Below are 27695 nucleotides of genomic sequence, written 5' to 3'. Positions count from 1 at the left end.
ATCTTCTGTGTAAAACTAAATTTTTCAGTGTAAACCTAATATTTCAGTAACAAAGACGCATCAAAATAAAGTGTGACTGCGAAAAGAATTTATTTCCTATTTAATTCTATAATAGAAAAAACTACTTGGAGCACCTTTACGTATTGTCCGACACACTGGACGCATTTCCCAGAATAATTTCTTGTCCTCTCTTCACTATACCGGTCAATAAAAGATGGCAAAATATGCAATAAATAAAAAAGATAAGTGAACAAGAGTCACAAACGGACAGGATGAGTCTTGCAAGTAAGAGAAGTAGAAAATTTATTGCAGTATTTGTTCCATCAGAGGCATGTGGGTCCCTTTACGCTGAGCAGGGCGACCTGTAATCGCAAATCTTCTTCGACACAGCCCGTCTCACAGACACTGCATGCTATACACAATAAATTACAGCCACACGGTGCTATCGTACAAAATGGACAAACAGCTCGACAGAGAGAATCATCATCATCAGCCAGTAAAGGAGGAGCTAAGCTATAGAAAGCCGTTTGACGCTAAGAAATCCAAAAAGAAAATGGGAAGAAATAAAGTAAAAACATCAACAAACTAATTATTTCAACATTCAGTATATATTTAAATTTATTTTATAGATATAAACAATATTTTTATGTTAAACTATGATACACTGGGAGTAGAAATCAAACAACCAGAAATCTGCTGCACAACAGCGAAGGAGCACCCATACAATGTTTCTCCGAACATTTTATTCCTGCGATACGACGATGCACTCTGGCGCAGAGGACCAAACGTCACCGCCGGACCCAGAGTGCATCAGAGAGAGAGAGAGAGAGAGAGAGTCTGTAGTGTAGAACAGCCACTCGTGTTTGTGTGTGTTCGGCTGACCCAGGAGATGTTTGGCTGATGGCATATGGAGAGACGTTGAGTGTTGCATTAGGCTGAGAGGATCTGAGATGGGAGGTGTGTGGGTGCAAGCGTTTACGAATTATTAGCTGGAGTTCCTGTCCTTGGCAGCGTAGAGTGACCGCAGAGTCTGCGCCACTTTGTGGTTGAGCTTGTTGCCACTGGTGAGTGTGATTTTTTTAAAGATGATGTCAGTCTCTCTGATGGTGTCCACCCAAGGCACCAGCTTGCGTCCGTCGCGCCGCTTCGCCTCGGTCCAGGAGCTGGAGTACGAACCGGCCATCCAGTGGATGCTGTAACCGTCGCTGTTCCTCTGAATCACGCGTGCGATCTGCGGCCGGTCTCGGTATTTGGGGCAGTGGATGGCGATGATGTCGAGTGCACTGACGGACTCGTTCATGTTCGTCAACAGCAGGTCCGCCGAGTCGGCCGCACGCCTCCCGCGTCGAGACGCCTGTGAAGAGAGACGCGGAAACAAATCGTGAGCAAAGACTGCTCAGACGGTCTCGAAGTAGCCTACTGGCACTAACTATTTATATGAATGTGCCCTTATTACATGCATTTATCATACAGGGTTTCTGCCGGTTTTATGAAGGGAAATGTAAGACTTTTTAAGATCATGTTAAGAAAGCATTTGTTCTTCTTTTGAGCTTAAACTCAAAGTCAGGTCAGTTTCTCAGAACACAACACTTGTTTAATTTGCATCCTAAGTAAATGTATCTTGCTTTAAGCATGTTAAGGTATTTGTATTGGAAAACAAAGCAATACGGAGTAAGATATTTTTTTTTTTTGCAGTGTCAGCAATATTTAATGCCAAATTTTTATGAATTTAAGATTGCATTCTCTAATTTTCAGAGATTTGGGGCAAATAAAAATAGTTTTAAGGTCTGTTTAAGACCCGCATAAATCCTGCTATAATAATAACAGCAAATTGTGATTACAGAGCAATTAACATTATACCAAAATGTACACTGTAAAAAAAGTTCAAAGATTATTAAAGTACGTTTTACAAGAAAATATTGTTTTTTTACATAGAATAAGCTAGCAATAGGATCGTAATGGGTGGTAAAGGCTATGTGATATTGACAAAATCTGGTATCTTGGCTAGAGCTTTGTTTGGAAATATGGATATTGGTAAAACAAAGACAATACTGTGCCTAAAATATACCTCACAATAGTCAATTGAGCTGTTTGAAAAAATCTATATCACATTTGCAATCATGCAGATATTTATAAAAAATAGTATGTTTGCTTGTGTGACAAACTCATAACGTGGTATTTCTACCATATCTAGTGTTTGAGTCTGCATGCAACCAGGCTACATCAGGCATTGAAAGGCGTTCTCTCACCCCTGGTGTCCTCTCCTCTCCGTCACTGTACTCATCCTCCGAGTCAACGGTGTGATGGTTTCGGGGGCTTGTGCCTGCTCCCCCCAGCAGTGCGGTGATGGCTTTATTCCTCACGTTTGCACTCGTATCTCTATCCTCCTCATCCTCTTCATCAGGGTCTAGGTGCTCCATCAGCAACTTAAACTGAGAATCAAACATCAAAGTATAAATCTGCAATTCTCAAAAGTTTGACTTAAATATATATATAGAAAATTAACAATGCTTTTGTGATTTCAAAAAGGATATTTTTATACGTTTCATATTTTGTCTATTATTATTATTAGCATAATCACTAATATTATTATTAATTATAAAAACGATTAATGGGAAACTCCTTATAATTATCATTCAAAACAAACATAATGCTAAATAATATTACTAACAATATAAATACAATATATAAAGAAAAACCCTCTTTGTGAGCCTGTCATCTTGATTTAGCTTTTTAGCATTTAAATTAAGTTCGATTACTTTAAATTAATTATTTTTATTATATTAATAATGGAATAATTGCAGCCACTTTATATTAAGTGGCCTTAACTACTATATACTCACATACAAAAATAAATACAATGTACTTATTGTTCATATTGTATTTCTTTAAATATAAGTACAATGTAAAAAGATGTACACAATAAGTGCATTGTAACAAAATATTAATTTAAATGTAAGTACACTGTAGTTAAGGCAACTTCATATAAAGTCAGACCAAATAATTTAAGTAATTTTAAAATAATATAATTCCCTTGAAGTATACGGAGACAATTATTCTTACTGACAAAGATGAATACAGTTACTATTAAAATAACATTACTAACAACATCAATTATAACATTTCATAACACTTTTTTATGTTTTAAAGAAAATTTGTAAAAGCTAGCTCACATCGAGGTACTGTTTGACGATCTTCCTCTTCAGCTCATAGCTCATATCATCATGAACCTCGTCATTGTGGAGGAAGTCGATGGTCTGCCGTGGACTGAAGTTAACCGTTGACTTCCTGTTGACGGCTTTATCGTACACCTTCGCAGACTCTGTGGGAGAGTACTTCTGAATTTTGCTGCAATGGAAGGGAGCAGAATAAAGAGGGTAAATATAAAACCTAAAGAGAAAAAAAAATAATTTCAGGGTTGCTGGGATGCATGATGGGTGTTTGTTACCTGTCCGAGAAGCCGTAGAGGTTCTTGAGGTGTTGTTTAAGCACTAGCAGTAACAATATGCCCTGTGATGCCCTAGCAAAGTCCAGGAGAGATGTTGTGTCATCTGGGAGACGCTCCATAACAGCATCAGCATCCTCAAGGTCAGTATCAGAATCTGATTCTGACTGTCTGGCTCCCTCTGTGGGCTTGGGCTTCCTCACCCGCTGTCCCTCCTCATCCTCCTCATAATCATCCTCGTCATACTCTTCATCTCCACTGTTCCTTTCTCTTTCCTCGTTCTGCTCTCCCTTCTCCTCCTCCGAACCGTTCTGCTGCTGTTGCAGTTGGTGGCGTCTTCGCCGTCGTCGCCTCCTTTTCCTGCTCTTCCTGCCCGGAACCTTAACGAGAGACTGGGTACAACGACAGGACTCATTAACATGACCATCCATGATTACATCTAATAAACAACCGTGTGTTAAATCATAACAGAGGTTATTTACATACATAAAATTAATTACATATTAATTACCGTATTTTTTGGACTATAAGTCGCACCTGAGTATAAGTCGCATCAGTCCAAAAATACGTCACGATGAGGAAAAAACGTATATAAGTCGCACTGGACTATAAGTCGCATTTATTTAGAACCAAGAAAAAACATTATCGTTTACAGCCACGAGAGGGCGCTATATGCTGCTCAGTGGTAGACTACAGGAGCACTGAGCAGCATAGAGCACCCTCTGGCGGCTGTAGACGGTAGTGTTTTCTCTTGGTTCATTTCTCCTGGTTCATGTCAAATTAATTTTGATAAATAAGTTGCACCTGACTATAAGTCGCAGGACCAGCCAAACTATGAAAAAAAGTGCGACTTATAGTCCAGAAAATACGGTACAATAATTGTATTTTACAGAACAGAGAAATTGATTTAAAGCTCACACCACCCTGTTTTGGGAAAAATAGGAAAAGTTATGTAATAATTAAATATTCTCTGTAAAGAAATTCTAAGTAAACGTACGCTAAGTTTTTCTCCAGTGTTTTACCACCTCAAAAATACACCTCATTATCATTTTCTAACCTTCTTATATTGATCTTTCAATTAAAATCTACAATGTTACGCCCTTGTTGTGGCAATTTTTCCTTGTGGTCTCGAAAATGGTATTGCATATCAATATTTTTCAAGGTATTGTATCGAAGTTTCAGAATTACAGTATAACAACAAAACTAATATTCATTCATTACTTTTAAATGCTGGGTTTTCAAAATGCACATTATCAGCGACCTAAACTCAGAGCACATGCAGAGATGAGTTTATGTTCTGCTCTGAGACACTAAAAACACAGGATCATGGGCTGCTTGTGTGTAAATGAACAAAGTGAACCTTTTATTATCATCAAGACCATTTTTATCTTTTTGAGTTATAAAATTAATGTTTGCTACTGTGCCTATAAAACGATGTAAAAGTCCTCTTCCCATTGCTAATGGTCAACAGCGCTTTCTGTTCACACAGAGACAGAGTTTGCATTGCTCCATCCTTCAAACACAACTGCTTCGTAAAGCTGGATTACACTGAGACAGGCTCACGAAACAATCAGTGCTGAAATTTGCTACACAAACAGTTAAGGTCAGACTCAAGTACCTCTTTAAATGTCTGCAGCAGGTTGCTTCCCGACACAGAGAGTGTGATGTCTATATGATGCATGATGAACAGCGGCTCCTCCTGAGACTGATAGGGGAAGTAGGCCAGATTATCAGCGATGAACAACAGCATGTTCACCTCAATCTTCTGCTCGGACACAGAGAGACAGACAGATGGAAAAGGTCAGTCTCAACATCACAACAAAGAGCCAACGTCAGGCAGAGACAGACACAGGAGAGTGCTAACCGAGCTGTCGTCGAAGAGACTGAGCAGTGAGATGAGGAAGGCTCGCCGGTGTTGTCTGTTTGTGCGGATCATGCTGTAGAGGTGGGAACACTGGGCAGAATGGGACTCGTCCTGACGGAAACCACGGATCACAGATCCCGCTGATCCCAAGACGGCCTGCTGCACTTGGAATGACATCTTCATTCCTGCTACAGCCTTCATCTGTAATTCAAAATATATCCTTTAATAGCAATTAAAGTAAATATTGCAATAAGCAATTAAATAATAATCCAGGAATAACACAATACAATTTTCATACACACACCCGTAAAAAAAAAAAAAAAAAAATTATATATATTTTTTGCAGTTTCATTTCCATATTTTGACTTGTATTTTTAGATACCCTTCAAAATAACAACAACAACGAAATGTGCAAAAATTCTAATTATTTAAGCAGAACAGTATTTAAAACAGAACTGGATTAAAACAAACTTTTTAATGAACTGGATTTAAACTAAAACTATTATAATAACTATTAACATTTTTTTTTTACAAAAGTTAATGCATGTATGTATATGTATATAAACACACACACAAATATTCTTAAATGAACCATCATTCATGTCTGTAATGTGTTTTATCAGTAGGAATGCTGAAACAGAATGATCCAATTAATAATACAATTATGATCCAGCATGAGACACATATGATAAGGTGTGTGGATTGGTGCTCACATGGATGAATCCAGTGTATTTCTTATCAATCTCCACCAGCTGCTGGTCTGCTTTGTTCCTCATGGTGGGCTCTGGGTCCGTGCCCATAGCGATCAGATATGGTACACACTGTGAATGGGAGGAGGAAGGAAAAGTGTCAAGTCCGTGTTAGTGTGCAAGTTCTGCAGCCAAGGTTGTGACAGTGATGAGTAGGACCACTACCTTTTTTTAAAATAAACATTTTCTATGTGGGCTGAAGGAAAAAAAAATGTGGGATGCAATTAAATCTGTTAAATTGTGTTAACTGGAATAAAGCACTCTTAACTGTAGCTGAAAGCATTACTAAATTAGTACTTATGCAAGAACATTTATGTAAAGTTTGGGGTCAGTATGATTTTTTTTTTAAGAAACTTAACAGTTGCATTTCAAATAAATGCTGTTTTGTTTGTTTGTTTTTTACTTTCTATTTGGTTTCCAGCTAAAAATTAAGCAGCGCAACTGTTTTCAACATTGATAATTATCAGAAATGTTTCTTGAGCAGAAAATCAGCTTATTAGAATGATTTCTGAAGGATCATGTGACTCTGAAGTCTAGAGTAATGATGATGACAGGAATAAATTACAATTTAAAATATAGTAAAATAGAAAAGTTTCATTTGTAATAATATTTCACAATACTACTATTTTTTATTAAACAAAAGCAGCCTTTTTCAGAGACTTTAACATTAAAACATCTTTTGTTAAAAAATGTTATTTACTTTGCAATTGCTTGCACCAATGTATTTTATTCATAAGCGTGTTTCCTGGGAATCAAACCCGTGAATATTGCATTGTAATTATAACAATGTTAAACCACACAACTTGAAAAGAGTTGAGATGTGCAGAGGTTTATAATTCTGTTCAGGACTAGAGATGACATTGATGCTGGGTTTATAATGTCAGTGTTGTTGTATAGGGGTGTGTGTACCTGTACGGGGTGTATGAGTCCCTGGCTGAGGGTCAGAGCGATGACATTGAGGGCGAAGTGTCGTACACTGGACTGCGTGTGGAAGAAAGACTCCAGGACCTGCTTCAAATAGAGCTGCATGATAGAGCTGCTCATACCAGAGGAGATGTCACCCATCTCTTTCAGATCCTCTTGCTTTGACAATTTCTGCCCTGAAAAGATAAAAACACAACAAGCTTTCTTTAAGGGTGTTACAGAGTTTATAGAGCCTTATGGAGTTTGGCAATCCCAGTTTCTAGCCCAGCCCAAGTTTTCTGCTGTTAGTGTGGTGAATGTCACCATATGAAGTTCTGCAGTTAATCTCATAACTAAATCTTTACACATATGGCATGGTCACTCACACTCTCTGTCGGCCTCCTGCATGCGAGAGTCCTCCTCCTGGAGATACATCTGGAGGTTTTTCAACACCTGGATCTTTAGTGTGATGGAGCAACGCTTATCAGACAGGAGCCCGTTATACAGAGACTTCACCTCTGGAACGAACATCTGACTCGGGTGCATGATGAACAGGAACCCTGCATGGCATAAAATATTGCTATGATGCAAAATATGAAATCAATCAGAGAACTGGTTCTGTAACAAAACGTGGAGAAAATACACAATTACGCATCTGACAAATTAAGCACTACCCAGTTCTACTTTTGAAGCGCTGCAATAGTTAACTAAAAAATCTAAAACTACAGAACACTGTTTTGACTAAATTAAAGCTGAAATAAAATATGAACATCAAAAAAATTTTGCCTTGTCAATTAACTGAAATAATTTTTAACTGAAGCACTAAAATAACAGAAATTAAAATATAAATTAATTTGAATTAAACTAAAAATAGAGTTTAAATCTATATAGAAATAATAAAAACACAAATAAAAAAGACTGACAAAAGCATGTAACAAATGCACTAAAACTGAAAAAAGCTTATTCAAAATATGAATAAATACTATAATACTATATAATGTAATAAATATGAAAATAACAATGACTGCATCATCTTACCCAACCCAATGATGGCTTTGCATTTAACTTCTTCATCCTCGTGATTGGTGAAGTACAATAATGATTCCAAAACCTTCTCCTTTATCACAACCTGTCAATAACAGTGCAAGATTTCAGGTTTAAATAACATATAATTAAGCATAAATTAAAATAAACCAAGTAATCCAAGTAATAAAATTGAGAATTAAACAAACTGACAATATTAGAAATATTTGATTAAATTAATTCCCATAAATATCTATAGATAAATAAGAGTAAAAAAAAAATTGTAACAAGCTATCTTGAGTTTTAAAATGCTAGATATATCAATACAATACAAATATTAAGCAACTCAAGTCTCGTTTCAGTGAAATTAGTGTTTCTTAATGCTTAAAAACTTAAGTCAATGAGCAACAAAGACATGGCAATTATAGCTGCATGTAAATTGCGTGCAGGTTTATGTATAATGGCATATCGGGAAAGGTTGTATACCTTAGTGGTGCCCTTGAACTGCTCAAGGTCGAAGTCAAAGTGTCTGCAGAGAGCTCCCACGGTGAAGAGAGATCTGAGCAGGGCTGCTTTGTTGGCAGCCAGTGCCATGCTGTTCGTACCCTCCTGATGCTGTAGCTTTAGCTTAGTCAGAGCCCCATAATAACGGTTAAAACAGGCCCATACAAACTTATAATTATGAGTCACTTTATTCACTATCGCACCCAAACAGCTCACACAGTACTGGACAACCTGTGCGGAAGGATGAAAAGAGAAAGAACTTAGTGGGATGTGTAGAAATAGGTTTCAAAAGTCTATCTGTAACCACAGGTAGCGTCAAATGAACAACCAGCCAGTCGTTGAGCTAATTTAAGATTAATGAATCTTACAAATGAACATTTTTACCATTATTCTAAGAGGGGAGGTCTGATGCCATTTCATGCGTTCTGACTTATTTACACAATTAAAGAGTTGGATTCTCATGCTAAACATGGCCAAAGTAAAAACAAAAAAAAAAAACGTGGTGGACAGAGTATTTCTGTCCAAAATGCGCACCTTCAGAGTTTAAGTTTCAAAAAGGTTTTTTTGTTTTTTTTTTAATATGGCTCTTCATGACATCAAAAAGAGCAGAATTCCTTGTATAGGCACTTCTCCAGGAAAAGCGTGTGCACAAGTCATCCTGAGCGAGAGCAAAAGCAGCACATCAATGTGCTTCTTCAGGTTACAGAAGTCATCTACAGATGAAGCACAGGACCTGCTCGAGAAGGATTTGTCGTTTTGTCTTTAGACAACAATGTCACCAAAGAAGTGTGTTTCTGGTTGTGAGAGAAAGATAACCTTGTGCAGCTTCCCAAAGAACCCAGTGTAAAGGGAACAGTGGATGCAGTTTGTTTCTCCGGGGCAGCAACAGAGTTGTGCAAGTGTGTTTGTTCCCGGCATTTTGGTGACAAATGTTTTATAAACAAATTAAATCAAATCTGAGTCAGAATTTTTGTTCCTATTTTATTCATGTAGATGTCACAGCTTGCAGAGCATAAGCTGCATGTGCTCTTGACTCTTTAGCTCCACCCACGGCACGCCTCTAGGAGCTCGACTGTTATCAGAGAAAAGCTATTGCATATGATATGCAATACTACTCTATAGGTACACAAGATTAACATGAGATTGGCAGAAACCGTGTGCTATGTCCCCTTTATAAAGTTACACAATAAATCACTTTAGAATTGTTACAGTCTTTTAGGTAAATCAAATCTTAATTGAGATATGTGAATTAGGTGTGTAAGTAGTGTGTGAGTACAGGTCACTTACGGTCATCCCATATTTTAAGATGAGCTTCATCAGGTCTTCCTCAATGGTGGTCAGGAAGCTCTCGCTGGGGTGATCCATCAGAGGAACAACAAGCTCCAGGATCTTAGCAACGTTACAGATCACCATGAAGTCACTTTGAGACTGGGAAAATGACAAATGCATTACACATAAAGACTGAAAACAATCTTATTACACATATACCTTGACAAAATATTATCTTAAAAAACTAGCAGTATACAGCCACTAGATGGCAGAATGACCTCAAATATTTGAGGTTTTAATATTTCTGGATTTAATTTCTAATGTTAAACAACATTTCAAACATAATCAAAAAGCAAGTCTAATTAATTAAAATCATGACACCACAATTTAACAACTATTCATTAAAGTTTTAACAAAAGTTGAATTTTTAGGGCCCTATTGGGTAATTTTTTCCCAAATTCCATTTATTTCCATTAATTTTACTGGATTCTGTTTTTGCTTTTTCTGCAATTTTCTGGATTATGTTTTAATGGTGGAATTAAATTGCAATAATTAAAAAAACTAATTAAAATCATTCAACCTTTACAATTTAGCAACAATTTAGTAAAGGTTCGGCAAAAATGTTTAAATTCTTCATTCTTCAAATTCAGCCAGTTTTCTGAATTCGATTTCAACGGTTTAAATAAATTGTAATAATTAAAAAAGCATGTTCAATAAACTGAGTTTATGACACTTGAATAAGTCAATTACATTTACAATAACAGAGTAATAAATTCCATAAATATAAAATAAATATAAGTTTTTTTTTTGACAGAAAATTTAAGATTTCATTCCAGTTTATTATTAGAAATACTAAAGTCCTGCAAAATGTCAGGTTCTCTCTTAAAATTCAAGTCTGAACTTACACTGCACTTGGTGGTGAGGTAGGGCTGCATAGTCATGGCATGCTTGACCATCAGCTGCGCTCTGATCTTACTGAACAGATACAGTGTGGTGATGCACGCCACCAACCGCGTTGAGTTCACACTCTTGTGCTCTGCACACAGACAGCATCACAACAGCAAATTAATACATTTCGGGGAAAAAATATTCCTAAACTAGTAAGTTAATTAACTTATTTATACATACAATAATATTATTTATTTACAAAATTTAAATCAAATGCAACTTAAACACTATATATATATATATATATATATATACACACACATACATACACACATACTGTATATATACACACACACCTAAACTACAAAAAAGCAACACAAAGACTTCTAAGAAACTCTGAGTGATGGTTAAAATAGAAAGTGATTCTGCTTTTGATTCAATTAATTGAAATTAAGTACCTATAAAGCCTATTGTATCATATTTGATACACACACTTCTAAGACCTCTAAATTATCAACATGATCATAACTTAGCTGAAAAAAACTCTTCAATTCATTTCATTTCAATTTGCAAAAATAAATATAAAAACACATTGTTATTCATATTTTAAGATGAACATTTACTGGACTGAAGCAATTTAGCTTTACTTGATTATCCATATATTTTTATTTAAGAGAAATCATGTAAATCAATGCATCATATATGATATTTCAGGCTATATTCATCTCTCAACCATCACCATCATCAGAATTTTATCATACTTCTTGGCTACATAATTATCAGCAATACCAGTAAACTGCATATTTTGCTCAGTTTGGTCCACCAGATAAAATTAAGGTGTTACTGAGTATGATGTCTGTATTCTCCTATACCATACTACATGAAACATAAAAGTCTAAGGCATCAAATAAATGTTACTCAAAAAAAAGCACATATGCAAACTTTTTACATTTTGCTTAAGTGTTCAATAAGCTGTTCCATTTAAATAAATTAATATATTTTATTGTGACTATTATTTCATATATCATGCTTTACAGAATGAATCAACTGATATGCTAAAACAAACCAGATTTCCCAAGTCTAGTAGAATGTGCGTACCTGCAAGTGCCTCCTCATATTTGAGGATGTACTCCACAAGATTGTCCACCAACTGAACACAGGCCTTCCTGGCTGGCTTATAGGACGAGTCCTCTTCTGACTTTAACAGCTATTAAAAACAAAACACTGAATTGCAGTTCTACAGTCCTCCAAACTAGAGTCCAAAAGAGGGAAATGGATTTGACATAACACTTACGTTCTGCAGGAGCTGCTCAAACCAGTCATAGCCAGTGTCCTTACAGGCAGCGACCTGCAGTACAGAAAAGAACAAGTTCAGCTTGGGGATGATGCACTATTTTAAAGAAAAGCCATATTCACACTAGATCTTTAGGTATTGACAGGAGTCATTCTGATCTGATTGATTTGTGTGAAAGCTGCTTTATTAAAGGTACAGTATGTAATATTGATGGCTAGTGGTTAAAATGGGTACTGCAGTCCAGATTCATAATATTGGAGAGAGTCGTTTCTTCCGTCCCTCCTCTTCAGACTCTATGCTCAAGCGAGTCGCCAAAGATTGAGGAATGAGTGCACTTGACAATCGGAGGAGTTGATTTATTCATAGTTTAATATGCCTCTGGTCATAGAGCTGCTTAGTTGGATGCCGTGGCTTTTTAGGTCAGGTAGAATCTGTGTGACCTCTGACCCAATTCATATTCAGAAATTGCCTTCAGGGAGCAGCTTACATTTGCATAGGGCCGCAACTAACGATTATTTTGATAATCGATTAATCTGTCGATTATTTTTACGATTAATCGATTAATTGGTTTATGTACTTATATTTTAGTTTTGCCCATTTTCCCCCAAGTAAATTATAAATAAAGGGTATTTATCATTCAGCATAGATTTTTAAGAGATTTTAACCATTTTGCATTGTCATATCCTCATCAAAAATATACCTGGAGTTGTTTTATTATGTGTTAGTAATCCTTTGTCGAACTCTTCTGCAATCACAACACTGACCCATACTCTAGCAAATTTCACAAGGAGATTTCAAATAATGTTTTCACCATGGCAGTCCTTATAGCTCCTAAAGTAGTTTAACATCCCGAACAAAGCTTATTAAGGAATCTTTCAGAACATATTTTCACGAAGAATAAGGATAAAATTGCAGTACATTGCATTTTATAATTTACTGGGAAACAGCTTTATAGCTTTTGCTGTGAAATTGTAAACAATACTTTCGAATAAAGTGCCAATGGCATGAAACCTGAATGGAACTCACAATTTAAAGTAAAATCCATCAGAAGGTTGTCCAGAAAAAAAAATTGGACACACACAAAAAACCTGCTGTGTGAAAAAGAGCAGTGAATACTTAGAAAAAAAGTGAATTTCAAATATCTTTAAACATTTACCTCTCTCATTCAGTCATAATTAAGCTGCAAGACTGAGTTATGAACTGGTAAGCGACAAACTGATCACAGAACATGTTTGTAAAGCTTTAAATGTTAACTGTTAAAAAGCAATGTTATCAGCTTTTACGACTAAACATTTGCAAACAACATTGTACTGGAGAATCTGCACAAATGAAAGTCTTAGGGGCCGTTCACATATCGCGCCTAAAAACGCGTGGAAAACGCTAGGCGCACCGCTTTCTCCTCCTTTCCAAAGCGCTCGGGCAGAAGCGCCCCTGAGGCGTCTGCCTTTGCTAAGCAACCATGACGTGCTCTCTCCTTGAAGACACGGAAATTTCAGCAAAGGATAAATGGATTTGCAGCTCTAAAATCGCTTGTAGTAGCTCTGCTACTAAATTTATTTCAAAATGGCAATCCATATACAACTATGATCAGCTGTTCCTTCATCTTGGCTGAGTTTTCAGCGTTGTTACGGGAAAGGATGAAGCCGATTGGTTAGTTCTTGTCACATGACCCGCGGAGCGCTTGCCGCATTCTGAAAAGGTGAGATGTTTTTAACTCTATGCGGTGCGGACGCACCTGGAAAAACGGGCAACTCGCGTCGCATACCGCGTGCCTACATTGCAAATAACGAACTTCAGCGCGCAAAAGTCGCGATATGTGAACGCCCCCTTAAACAGTTCAGTAGTGCAGAGTTTACAGGTTACTCTTCTTTTTTGAAGGCTCAAAGTAAAGTACTCCCACATCCCGCTGAATGCGGCTGAACGCTGCAGAGACGCTGTTCGGGAAGCACGTGACATAAAACGAGGCCAGCTATTGGCTATTCGCTACTTCTCCTGCTGTACTGGCTGAGTAAAACCTCCGGTGGCTCATTACTGCCACACTTTGGTCACCGCAGATTTGAAATATGCACGAAATGAGCCGCTTACGGCAAATAAAAATTATTTAGCAACTAATCGATGACTAAATTAGTTGACAACTATTTTAATAATCGATTTTAATCGATTAAATCGATTAGTTGTTTCAGCTCTACATTTGCATATCTTGCAATACATCTGTTGCAGAGAGATGCAAGCGCCACTGGAAGGTCTTATGTTCTGGTAGTAAAACCAAAAGGTAAAGTCACCTTTATTTATATAGCGCTTTAAACAAAATACATTGCGTCAAATTTAGAGCCAAATAAAACAAATGCTGAATCGAAATCAAACTGACAAAATGTTATATCCATATAAACATATCCATATAAAAATTGATAGCCTGAATGCACTAAGTCGCTTTGGATAAAAGCGTCTGCTAAATGCATAAATTTAATTTAAATTTCATATTTATTTAGTATGTATTTATTATATACCCAACACATTCATACACACACACACACACACACACATTTACATTTATTCATTTAGCAGACGCTTTTATCCAAAGTAAATAATATAATAAATAAAAAGAAAACAGATAGAATAAAAAATAAAAATATAAGAATATAAACATCTGGACTGACCACATCAGTGATGTTGAGAATCTTCCTGTTCATTGTCTCCTTGTCGTGGTTGGCTGTGGGCGTAAACCACAGCTTCTGGAATGTTTCATTCACCAGTTTCTGCAGGGAGGGAAAGACTGTTAGCTCACTTTTGCCACTAACTGGAAAAACCCATCACAACAGAAGTTCAGCATTGCATTTATCATGCAAAACAAAGGAAAGAACGTGGTTGCACCTTGATGCCCTCCTCGTCATTGACCCTGCGGATCATCTTCACACACATCTCTGTGATTTTACTAAAGTTGGGCTGCTCTAAACAGATGTCTCTCAGAATCTTGATCACCCTCTTCCTCACACTGATACCGGTGTCCTGGAGTGAAAGCACATCAAAACAATTGTAACTTTTCTCAGATTACATGCACAGTATTCAAACTAGCAGGAAAAAAAAACATCAAGACTTCAAGCCAAAATTCACATCAATGACTAATGTCCTAGGACTTTAAAGGGTCACCGTTAAATTCCACAATTTTTATTCATATTTTTGTATTTTCTAGTTCATTACCTATATTCACAAATTATCAAATCAATCAATCTTTTTATTACAGGCTCAAGGTCCAAATAAAAAAACAAACAAACAAAAACCAAGACAATAAGACAACATTTACAACCCACAGCATCTACCACACACAATAAAAAGTTACAAAATGCAACAATACCAATGTCTCCACACCTTTGACTGATACCATGTAGTACTAACACTACAACCCACAATAATCTCATTTTTTTAATCATATAGCGGACAGATAAATCTATACATAGGATTTCATAACAGTGCTTTAATAGTGATTACTCTAGCTTCCACAAACATTTCACTTGAATATAACCCACAGGTTAGAGCTTGCAGACTGCCTGCGAGAGATGCGCATCTCAGGCCGCGTCGGAAAACGCGTGCATGCTAGAAATAGAACCGACGCCTATTTTTCACACGACACCCAAGCGTGTTGGAAGTGTTTCCAGGCAAAATAGAATAGGAAAATATGTTTATATGTCACTCTGTACACAAATACATATTAATTCATGCACTTTGATGTTTGAAAATCTATAGGTTGACAAATTCGGATATAAATGTAATTAAAAAAATAAATTAATAATTATCGATTTACAGATATTGCACCTGTCAAACATAGTTTATTTTGCCGTCAATACTGTTGACAATGTCCTTTATCAGTAGGCTTTATATTTATGCTCAAAATTAAGTATAGATATTGTTGTCATGAAGACAAGAGCCTGGTCTGTCGGCGGTCTCCCTCTTTGTCACCTATAGTAGCAGCAGCTTACAAGCTGGGATTGGTAATGCTGCACTGTAATCAGTTATTTATTTATATTTTTCATTATATTTTATTATATGATATTGGTTTGAGACTGAGAGTATTTTATTTAGTGGAGTATTTTATTTCTTAATCTTTTTTTTATTTTATATATATTTTATAAAAAGTATTTTTAAAAAAGTGTATAGTAATAACCTGCAGTTTAATGTTTGCATTTCTTTCACTTACTGTACCGAAAATTAACCGAACCGTGACTTTAAAACCGAGGTATGTACCGAACCGTGATTTTTTCGTACCGTTACACCCCTGATATAAATATATACAATGATTAAAGCTTTCCATTTTGCTACTTAAACTTTCAGACAATGCTCTTTAGTGCTGTCATACCAGTATCCTCTCAATGAGCATGTCATAGTACTGCTCCGTCAGCTGAGGTCGACTCAACACAAACCGTCCCAGCAGCTCGACCGCCGCTTCCCTCACACTGGTGGAGTTATCCATCAACCGGCCGTGAACACCACGCTGCATATCAGACTACACAACACAGACAAAGTTACCAATTAAAAGACATTAACTTCAGCAGAATTACCTATAGTGTTGTGCTGCCCGTTTTAATTCTGTTGCACTTCTTACCCTGGCCAGTATACTGGGGTCAACAGCCACCACCTCAGACAGACACTTCATGGCTTTGGTCCTGACAGCTATGGCACTCTCCCCTAAAACTCTCAGAATCTAAAGGAAAATACAAAAAAGATGCATTGGTTATGCACATTAATACAAGGTGGAAACTGATCTCGTCTACACTTCGGATCAATCTTCTCACCTGTGTCAGGTAGATGTCAAAGCTCTGAGAGAAGGGCCTGGTGGAAGCCAAATAGCGTACAATAAGGCAGGCATCCTCATAGTCCACAGTGTCTGAGTTCATCCTTTCAAAAGATTTATTTGGCATTAATTCCACAATATAACCCATATAATACAGTCTTGACTGAGGCCGAGGATGTTACATCATTAAAGCAGTGATGCGTGTATGGTAATACCTGAGAGTAGTAAACTGACTGGGTGTTGATTTAATGACGATGTGGAGGAATTTCTTGCGAGTTTCTGCACGCTGCATGATGTCTCCTGTGGCCTGGAGCTCTTTGGCATGCTGTGTCCCCTCAGAGTCATCCTCCTTTTGATTCTGATTCCTCATGGCCTTCTCAGCCTCCGTAGTGCAGTCTCTGAACCACTGAGCGATGTAAAATTTGCGTGCAAACTACAATACAAAATCAAATTGACAAATTTGTCATAATGGATTAATGGCAAAAAATCAAATAAAATCAGGATTAAAAATCTGGCAAATTAATGAAATCTGCTATCAGTAAAATGATAATTTTGAACAAGACTCTTTTATATAATAATTATAATAATTATTATTATCACTAACATTATTAAGCATCATTAAAAATTATAATAATAATAAATTACAACAATTATTGATACCTGCTATCATTAAAACTATGATTTTGTGCATGTCTTTATTAACGTTATAAATAATATTAATATTTATAGAATCATTTCATTATTAATATTAATCATATTTAGATTGCATACTGTATCAGTCAGCATTCTCTACATTTAATGGGATATTATTTCACAAGTTAAATGTCATTATAAAATAACACAAATGGAAATATGAAATAAAATCTACATTCTCTTCAATTTAGAGTGTGTGTGTTTATATATATATATATATAGATTACGGATTCTCTCTATCAATTTTCCTTATAATTTTATGCATTTAAGAAGACACCTTCAATATAAAAGGTTTTTAAGATCATGAAAAACAAATTGGGTCATGCATGTCTCAACATTTGACTGGTACTGTTGCACACTAGACGTGATGACACTTGTCCATGGAAAAACTCAAAGGTTGACAGGACTCTACATAAAGGCCACAGGACATGAAGAGCATCTGAGCTGGACTCACTGCGAGGGCAGGGTCTGTTTCTGCATTCTCATCCATATATCCCAATAAGGCTTTCTGCAACCGCTGTGTCTCATCTCCCTCTGAGCTCTAAAGACACATAGAAAAAGCATTAAGTAAAAAAAGGCACACTGAAAATTGAGTGTTTATGAGATGCACACATGCACCAGCATGTGTAATATAGATACATGTTCGCATACCTCTCTGATGATGCAGTCGATGGCTTTCTGGTCCATCCTGCTGGTGACAGAATCTTTCCTCAATCTGGCTGCTACGGTACCCAGATAATCCAGAGATGCCACTCGCAGTGCCATCTCTGTCTGCTTGTTACTGAATTGATGCACCTAGGGACACAGCATGAAGGTCAAGGGTCACTGAAGAAGAAAGATCATCTGTATGGGTTTCACTGCAATCGCTGTAACTGTATTTTCTTTCATCATCCAAACTGATTTATTATTGATTTATTTAAATTCAAATTAAATGAAAAAATTTTTGCATTTAGCAAACGCTTTTATCTAAAGCGACTTACAGTGCATTCAGGCTAACATTTTTTACCTAACATGTTCCCTGGGAATCGAACCCACAACCTTTTGCGCTGCTGACGCAATGCTCAACCACTGAGCCACAGGAACGCTATTTACAATGCTATAAACCTGGTTTAGAGTTGCTCACAATTATAAATAAAATACTCTTATAACTGTAGTAAGTACAAGTATTATGCAACAAGGACACTGTATTTTTAAGTAAAACATGGGTAGCTTTTAGTTTTATAATTATCCATACACGCATACATAATTTTATAAAAATGTATAATAAAAACAGTAATAACCTATATGAATTGTGAAATAAAAATATATGCATTATATTTATAATTATATAATTAAATTTGAAAACTTTATTTAGCACAAATCGCCTGAAGCTCCATCATAAACACCTAATCCTAAATCACATAACATAAAAGTGAGTGAGTGAGTGAAGTGACATTCAGCCAAGTATGGTGATCCATACTCAGAATTTGTGCTCTGCATTTAACCCATCCGAAATGCACACACACAGAGCAGTGAACACACACACACACACTGTGAGCACACACCCGGAGCAGTGGGCAGCCATTTATGCTGCGGCGCCCGGGGAGCAGTTGGGGGTTCAGTGCCTTGCTCAAGGGCACCTAAGTCGTGGTATTGAAGGTGGAGAGAGAACTGTACATGCACTTCCCCCACCCACAATTCCTGCCGGCCCGGGACTCGAACTCACAACCTTTCGATTGGGAGTCCGACTCTCTAACCATTAGGCCACGACTTCCCACGACTATGATTTAACATCATAAATATGCAAGTGTTTTCATGTTTAACATGGTCAGGAAAGTGTTGGCTCTGTTGCAGATAACGTGATTGGCTCTGGCTTGTTCTACCAGTAATCTTCCCAGCAGGCTCAGCAGTAATTCTGAAGCGGGCCACTCGGGTTTGTTGACCGTAGACAGCAGATCCTGCACAAAATTCTCAAACAGCGGCCTGTAGTCTTCCTCACCCTGTTTACTACCACACCTGAGAAGTAGTAACAATACAAAAACATACAGTTAATACTGCACACACACACATACTTCATGAAGAAGAAAAAATTGAGAAAAGGAGGGTTGTTCTGACTTCTTGAGAAAGACAGAGAGGAAGTTCTGAGCCGTCCGTCTAGCCGTTTCATACGAGTTGGTAATGAACACATCGTCGTCAACCTAAAAACAGATCAAATTATATTGTATCCTGTAATCTACACCAGACTTTAGAGCAATAATACAAACGTGAGAGCGGTGGATGAGCAACTAATACCTTCTTATGATCATCTTCAGAGTCTTTCTCAGAGGGCAGATGGACCACGCACTGAATTAGCTGCAGCACCAGAGCACTAACCATCTGAATGAATATGGGCTCACCCTCAGCATCACTACTGTTCAACCTAAACACAGATATGACATGCAGGAAATGCTTGTGTTTATCACAGTTACGTTTAGGCAGACCTGTCAGCTGAATACAAGCAGTTATAACAATACCTGAAGTTCCTGAGGCTGCGTTTGCTGGTGGGCAGTCTGGCCAAAGAGGTAAAAATCTCCTCTAGAATTAACTGTCTATGCTTCTCGTACCGAGAGAAGACCTGAGACAAAGGAAGAAAGCAAAAAACCTCCATCTGTGACATGTTTTTATATATAGTTTAAATCATAACATAAAAATAATCTTCTTATTTTCACAACAACAACTTTGGTCGCAAAACAAGAAAACAAAAAAGCAGCAATCCTGATTGTAAGTCAAAATGTGTATTAAAGGACCAAAATGTTTATTTAATTTGCAAAAAAATTTAAATAAAAAAAAGGAAAAAAGAAAGACTTTCCAGACATTAAGCCAAAATTTGTCTTAAAGGATTTTTTTTTTTATTTGTTATGTAATTGTAAAATATAATTTCATTACATTTATAATAGAGCTCATCTATGTGTGTACTCATTTATCAGATCAGATCAGAATCAGCTTTATTCGCCAAGTGTGCATAAACACACAAGGAATTTGTTGTGTTTTTTTTTTTTAAGAAGCTCTGAATTTTTTGAATTTATGAAAACGTACCGCTGTCACCAGCTTTATGGCACACAGCTGCAGCTCACTGACATTCTCCACAAAGAACGGAGTGATGCCCATCGAAGAAACCTACAGAAGAACAACGACACAGAGCAATACAACATGCAATAAATGCAAATAAACTATAGAGAGTATATACATAAACACTGCACCTATCAGTTCCTACCTGCAATATTGTGGTATCAGTCAACAGCTGAATTTCCAGCAGCTCTGAGATGTTGCTGACGACGTCACACACTTTGTTATAGAGCATGATAATGACTCTCTGCTTGGCAGTGGAGCACTTGGCTCGCTTTGCTTTGGAGCTCAGCAAGGAACCTGAAACCACACATGGTTCAAACCACATGAAAATGATAGCAGTTCATTTACATTAACAAACTGTTGACATTTAATGTTATTTAATGTACTGCTGATTTACAACAATGGCATTATACTGGCAGTAAATACCAATGTAAAATTTGTTTAATAATTCTTATTATTATTCAATTTAGTTAATTTATCAAATATGTAATTTTAATAATCGATATAAATGTAAAAAAGAAAGATTTAAAGCTTAATCCATTTCTAAGAACTCTGTCAAACTGAAGCAAAGTACTGTACTTGATTTTTATTTGTGATTATATTTATACTCCTATTAATAAGATCAAACAATTCATGCAGCATACTTATGTTTTTTTTACTTGAAGGGAACATTTTTTCTTCATACATTTGTCAAAAAATCATTCAGACATTAAATAAAAAAAATAAGAAAAAACTTTTGTACCATGTATACACATCAGACTTGATGCGAACAGGCCTTCAGCAGAAGTTAAGTGATTTTCAATAAAGGCCGTAAACTGGCAGTAAATAGTATTAGCAAATTTATCAAATAAATTAAATATAATATTACCATCATCATCAATAAAAAATAACTAAAATATATATAAAATATGTATTACATTTTATTTGTCATTTTCATTAAGATGTAAAAGAATAGTACTAATATTTATTTCTTTATTTTTACTTGGAGCTTTTTTAATTTGCCAAACAATTATTTCTTAATTTAGGTATTAAATACAGTTAACAGCTTTAGAACAAACGGTTTGTGAATATTCTATGATTTGGCATCAATTAAAAACAGCCCTTCAGCAGAAGCGAAGTCTCTCACCTCCTTTAGGGTCGATTCTGTAGACCGGATCATACTGCGGGTAAAGAGTGTTTTGCAGGTGGAACTTAGTGTACTGCAGAACTCTTTCTATCACGTCCTCAATGTACACAGCTTTGGGCATGTGTGATGATGTCATGACGTTCAGTGCTGTCAGACACGCATCCGCTGATTTGGTCACACGCTCCATGATGAGATCCCGCCAGAGACGCTCCTCGTCCTCTCCCTCGTTATCCTGATGAAGGGCAGAGAAAGACGACTGAGGAAAAGCACTGAACTACAAAGGCATCATTTGAAGAGTGAAAATATCACACGAAAAATCAACATAATTAAGGAACAAAGTGATGTTTACATGGTTCACGAGTGTAGAAAGATTGGCTCCATCCAGAATGTTCTTCTCCAGAATATTCAACAGTTTCACCAGTTTATCAGTAGGAATCTGGGCATTAGAGGAAACAACAACCGAATATGAGGTATATATCTAGAGTGGACATGTTACAGGGTTTTTCCTCACTCTCTGAGATCTCTGTGCACTGCATAAATGTAATCTATACAAGATCGTTATAATATTACAAAATATTTCTACTTTAAATAAATACTCTACTTTTGAATAGTTTATCAAAGCTTCAACCAAAATATTAAGCAGCAAATGTTTTTAACATTGATACTAATCAGAAATGTTTCTTGAGCAGAAAATCAGCATAGTCAGGGTATCTGCATGATTATTAAAAGAGACATGCACAAATACAATTAATACCATTTAAGTGGGGCTGGGCAATATCTATGGTAACATATTAAATTATAAAATGACTGTAAAAAGCATGATTTACAGTTCAGTTATAGGTTTCCACAAAAACAAAAAGTTTAATAAAATAAAATGATAAACTTCACATTTCAAACTTAAAACCATTTTTAAGAAAAGGGATTAAACAAAAGTATCAATTATTACATTAATTTAAACAATTATTAATCAATTATTACATTAATACAATAACAAATATATCTTAGTGTCTTAATTGTTGAGAATTTTATAATGCCTTAATATTAGCTTCTTGTCAATCCACCGGTTCACTTTTACAATTGCATGTTTGCTGCATAAAAACATGACTCCATGTTCACAAAGCAGCACAGCACCTGACTTTGAAACTTGTTGTTCTCATTTTTATTTAATTTACAATTTAATAAATATGAGCCTTTGAATTGAATAAATTAAAGCCTTTTGAAGTTTAATCATTAAACCAAGCCATATCACAATTCTTTTCTTTCTGTCCCCAAATTTAAGACCTTTGGAAATCATAATTAAGACTTTTTTGTATCAATTAAGATTATTTTCCTGAAACTTGATAACTAAATTTAAGACATTTTAAGGACCCGGAAACCCTGATTTTATGATTTCTGAAGGACCATGTGACTGCAGGCTGGAAAAATTCAGCTTTGCATTACAGGAATAAATTACACTTTAAAATACACTAAAACAGAAAACAGTTATTTTAATTTGCAAATGTCCACAATATTTCTGTTCTATCTGTATTTTTAATCAAATGAATGCAGACTTGGTGATCATAAGAGATTTTCAAAAGAATAAATAAATAAAAACTAATAACACAGACCCCAAACATTTATATTAATATAATGCAAGTAAAGTGCACTTAAACTTTTTAAAATGATCATACAGATGGCATTTGGACTTTAATATTTGGATATGGACTAGCCTAAGCCCACCATAACTACAGTAGGATGTCTCTGGTTTTTTAAACAACCAGAAAAAAAGGGGCAGTATACAGTGATGTATCTCTTACCCTGCAGGTGATGCCCATGGCTTTTATCTTAGCAGATTCACTGCCCAATTCACTTAGCTGCTGTTTCCCCAACAACAGCTCCTGAGGGATTTCATCGTCATCTGAGAACACACAAACACGTCATGATGACCTGAGTCAACAACTGAAACAGCTCAGTTTGAAACACAGATCTGCATCTCAAAAGAATTCAGCTGATTTGCAAAAAAGGCCTCCTATTACCTAATTTGGTGAGGCTGAGTTTAAAAATATCCATGCAAACTTTCCATTACATCGTTTTTTTTGTTTGTTTTATTCACCACAAAATAAGAATACGTATTTTACCAATTATAAATGTGTATCAGCTTTACTGCACTTCTCAAAATAAAAAAAGTCAATCAAATGTCAATTTTAATGTCATTTTAATGACAAAAAGTAGTATTCAAACTGTATAATTTAATTACCTGCAAGGGATTCGAAAAAGTGGAAATCAGGATTAGGCATATAATAATGTCTTCAGAATCATGATTTGTGGCAAATTTAATACAAGACTTATTCCCCTTACAAATGGTTGTTGAAACAAAAAATGCTCATCATATTTTGTGAGAAAGCCTGACACGTTAGAGCAAAACAGACACTATTTTTGGAATCAGCACCCCAAAATTGATAACAAACAAGTTTTGGGTTTCATTGATCAAACATGATATAGGGTAGTGATATCTATTAAAAGAGAGAGAGAGAGAGAGATTGTCCTACCCTGAGCATTAAAGTCCACATCCTCAAGATTCTCCAAGATGTTGTCAATACTCAATGAGAACCTCTTAAAAGTGGAAGAATCCATCATTTCTTGGGGGGGGGAGAAATACAGGGATTTAATAAGCATCACTCTGACGGGGGGGAATTGAGAGCAATGAGGAAGGTGAAAGTGTTTACCTTCAGGTGTTAACTTGGGTTCATACGCTTTCCTCTTCTTCTGTTTCTCCTTCGTCTTTAGACGTCTTGCAACTGAAATAATCAAAATCTCTAGCTCAACCACTAATAAACTGTTTAAGCACATTTCAGAAAAATCTCAAATAATATGACGAAACTATAGCAACTATAGTTTTGGAGCAGAACTTTGATTTCATAATTAAATGCTCAGAGACAATTATGTCATCATTACATCATTTACAGACCTTTTTGAATCTTTTACATTTTACATTGGGTAAATTATGACAGAATTTTAATTTTAAGTGAATAATCCATTTCATGGATTATTATTAAAACTAGTTTGCAGCTTACCGTCACTAAGGCTGGGAGGAGGTGAATCTTGGTCAGAGTCGTCGTATCGGCTGCCTGAGCCTCTACGTGCATCGTAGCTTCCTCTTCGATGCTCTCCTGAACTCCTCTGGTCGCGCTCCTCAAACTCCCACGTTCTATCACGATCCTTCTTCTGACGTTTACGAGATGCTGGGGCAGAAAACAGAGCCCAAAAGTGTAAATACAGTTGTAAATAACTGAGGATTGATGAAGTATGCTTAATAAGAAAGGCTGAAACAGTATTTTATATTTCAAAATTTCACATTTAATTCATTGTTACTTTTATATTCAATGTTCTTTGTAATTAGCATTTTATATGAGTGAAACTTGTTTCAAAGTAAATCCTACACCATTTTTTTCAGTGCATGGGGGCTGCAGCTTGGTTTTTTTTTTTTTTATGGATGTGTTGTAGTAGATAGTAAAGGGAAATCAGTCAACAAGTGTCCAGCATGCACATCATCTCAGTACGGTTTAAAAAGCATCCCAGGATGCACCTTGTGAACTAAGACAATGTCCAGTTAGGTTAGGATTCATAATGAAAAACTTGATTCATATTGCATCTGAATGACTAATTTGGTGTTCCTCCTGGTGTGAAGGCAGACAGAAGTCTTTATAGTGGTGCTACTCACAGAAGTCCTCGTCCTCTGAGCTGTCCTCTGCATATTTAGGCCTCTCATTGACAGTGCTGCGTTTGCGTTTGTTCATCTTCACCCGCTCACACAGAGGCATGGTGGACTCAATCTCTGCCAGCAGCTCAGGAGGAAGATCCTTCAGCACTGACGGATCTATTCCACCTGTGCACAAAGACTTACATTCAACTTTCACTGCTTACAGCACACACAGGGTATGGATTACTTTCCTTTATATTATCAAAAGTAATTGAGATAACCCAAACAACTACTAAAAAGCTGAATAAATTTAACATTTATACATTTTATAGCGCCATTAGTTTGTTGTAGATGACAAAACGTGGGAGTGATTTTGTTTTAAATTTAGCTTTTTTTTTTCTTTTTTTTTTGTTAGGTAATAAAATCATATTTTCACATTTAAAACGAAACCCAAATTTATATTTAACTACTCTTGCATTCTTTTAACTATTCAATATTTACTTAACTGATACTGCCGGCAGATATCTGAAAACAAACACTGTTTTTTAGGAATAAACAATAAAAAAATCTTAATAGAGAAATGTTGAATAAATAAGTTCAAAAGCATGATAGGTTTTATTGTGGAATAAAATGGTTTGGCATTATAGTGTGATAGTGACCATTGTTGTTAATGTTACACTAATAACATTAATTGAAAAATCTGAAATAAAATTAAATTACTGGATGAAAAACCAAAACTTCAACAAAAATGTGAAATTATGCCTTGCCCTCTAACTGAAATAAAACAAGTTTAAGGACTTAAATAGCTAACTGAATCAAAAAAAAAAAAAATAAAGCTATAAAGAAATATTTACAAACAAAAAAAGCTAATTAAAAAAAATAAAAAGACAAAAGCACATAAACTTGCTAAAACAAACAAAAATATAAAATGAAAAGCAGAATTATAATTATACTAATTTAATATAACTTTTAAAAAAAATAACTCATTTAACAATACTATTATTACTCTGCTTCCTTTTGTATTCTATAATTCTAACCCATCAAACAATAAATCTGGCATTATAAATGAGACCATTTCAAAACTTGAGCGCCATCCATTTCAAAGCATAAAAAAAGGCCAAAGTGGTAACAGTTCAGCTCTTACCAGCTGGAAAACCCAAGAAACATTTAGAATAACTACCCTTTTACAAGCAGCCAAGTAATACATCCTCTCACCTGGCTGTTCATTCAATTCGAAAGCAAAAACCATCATGAAGTTCTCAGAGCAGGAAACCGTCATTCTAACTGAAAAGAACAATGATAAAAGGAGTTCCCCTACCTTTCCCAGATCTCCCAGAGGAGAGCCTGTTCTTGCCAGACTTGGAGCCGCGCGAATCTCTCTCCCTAATGAGCCTTTGCACTTCATCGAAGGAGAGCTTCTGCAGAACGACCACAGGCTTGACAGTCTTCTTCATATCCATCTCAGGTTCCAGTCTCTCCAGCCGCACACACGGTTGCTTCCAGCCTTCTGGAATATCTCCTCCTCTGAGATCTTTCCTGATTTTGGGAATGGTGAAGTTATTAAGCACTCCCGAACTGGTGTTTCCACCCAGCATGTACGGAGGAAGCTCTACTGGTTTACTCCCTGACTGAGCTGCATGCTGTGTGCTGGCATCACCATGCCGAACCTCGGATCTATGCTTCTGCCGCGGGGTATCAGGCTGATGCCGGTGTTCTGGAGCGTGGTCATGCTTGTGTTTGAGGACTTTCGGGGTGACGCCCTCCTGCGGCTCCTGAGGCCAGCGCTGAGCCTCGCTGGCGGGGATGGGCATGCCCATGTAGGTGTCCTCCACTCTGCCCGCTTGCTCCAAGCTCACTTGCAGGCCTGGGCGGCTGGCGCTGGTCCCTGCTGCGCTGGCCTCTTGAGGGGCGAGCCTGTGCCCTGCGTTAGCCCCTCCTCCTCCACCTGGAGCCCCAGAGCCTGAACCAGCTGTGCCAGCTGCGCCAGGCTCCTGAGGGTGAGAGTCCTGTTTGCGCTTCTTCAAAGGCTTATCTAGAGAGAGAGAGAGATCAGATTCATAATTTTTATTATGAAAATTGAGGAAGGGTTCTTATTTATGAAAATAATGTCAAAACATGATTCATAAAGGCATAACAGGCTTAATCTTTTTTTTTTTTTTTAAAGCACAATTTCTTCTTTCTTTCTTTTGATTACACTAAAATACACTGATTCAGATATTTTTGCAGTTACTCTACCTATTAGACCGCGCAACTGGTTCCAACATGGCTAATAATAAGAAATGTTTCTTAAGCAACAAATAAGCTTATTAGACCGATTTCTGAAGGATCATGTGAAACTGAAAACTGGATTAATGATGCTTAAAATTAATCTTGCTATCACAGGAA

At 36.4% G+C, this 27695-nt stretch overlaps 1 protein-coding gene across 2 annotated transcripts in view; it reads right to left on the bottom strand.

Annotated features, from left to right (window-relative positions):
* Positions 1-286: 286 nt before the first annotated feature.
* Positions 287-27695, bottom strand: part of LOC132140033 (nipped-B-like protein A) — a 47380-nt gene continuing 19971 nt past the window's right edge. For both annotated transcript variants that reach the window (XM_059548801.1, XM_059548802.1), the window contains exons 9-45: positions 26629-27342; positions 25332-25496; positions 24685-24852; positions 24337-24408; positions 24160-24249; positions 23428-23528; positions 21981-22067; positions 21632-21863; positions 20651-20802; positions 20473-20553; positions 19911-20011; positions 19690-19816; positions 19513-19595; positions 19281-19413; positions 18070-18213; positions 17873-17959; positions 16941-17158; positions 16727-16829; positions 16537-16635; positions 16291-16437; positions 14811-14945; positions 14597-14695; positions 11940-11993; positions 11744-11852; positions 10663-10793; positions 9776-9916; positions 8471-8719; positions 8000-8090; positions 7348-7521; positions 6968-7158; positions 6023-6130; positions 5310-5510; positions 5064-5210; positions 3449-3837; positions 3174-3348; positions 2250-2432; positions 287-1354 (exon numbers count right to left, since the gene is read on the bottom strand). In XM_059548801.1, the coding sequence (XP_059404784.1) occupies positions 986-1354; positions 2250-2432; positions 3174-3348; positions 3449-3837; positions 5064-5210; positions 5310-5510; positions 6023-6130; positions 6968-7158; positions 7348-7521; positions 8000-8090; positions 8471-8719; positions 9776-9916; positions 10663-10793; positions 11744-11852; positions 11940-11993; positions 14597-14695; positions 14811-14945; positions 16291-16437; positions 16537-16635; positions 16727-16829; positions 16941-17158; positions 17873-17959; positions 18070-18213; positions 19281-19413; positions 19513-19595; positions 19690-19816; positions 19911-20011; positions 20473-20553; positions 20651-20802; positions 21632-21863; positions 21981-22067; positions 23428-23528; positions 24160-24249; positions 24337-24408; positions 24685-24852; positions 25332-25496; positions 26629-27342 (6050 nt within the window). In that variant the 3' untranslated portion in view covers positions 287-985. The remainder of the gene's footprint in view (positions 1355-2249; positions 2433-3173; positions 3349-3448; positions 3838-5063; positions 5211-5309; positions 5511-6022; positions 6131-6967; positions 7159-7347; positions 7522-7999; positions 8091-8470; positions 8720-9775; positions 9917-10662; positions 10794-11743; positions 11853-11939; positions 11994-14596; positions 14696-14810; positions 14946-16290; positions 16438-16536; positions 16636-16726; positions 16830-16940; positions 17159-17872; positions 17960-18069; positions 18214-19280; positions 19414-19512; positions 19596-19689; positions 19817-19910; positions 20012-20472; positions 20554-20650; positions 20803-21631; positions 21864-21980; positions 22068-23427; positions 23529-24159; positions 24250-24336; positions 24409-24684; positions 24853-25331; positions 25497-26628; positions 27343-27695) is intronic.

The sequence above is a fragment of the Carassius carassius genome, chromosome 4 (genome assembly GCF_963082965.1).
Source record: "Carassius carassius chromosome 4, fCarCar2.1, whole genome shotgun sequence".
Lineage (NCBI taxonomy): Eukaryota > Metazoa > Chordata > Actinopteri > Cypriniformes > Cyprinidae > Carassius > Carassius carassius.
Note: the sequence above shows the minus strand (reverse complement) of the source record. Positions and strands in the feature narration are given on the sequence as shown.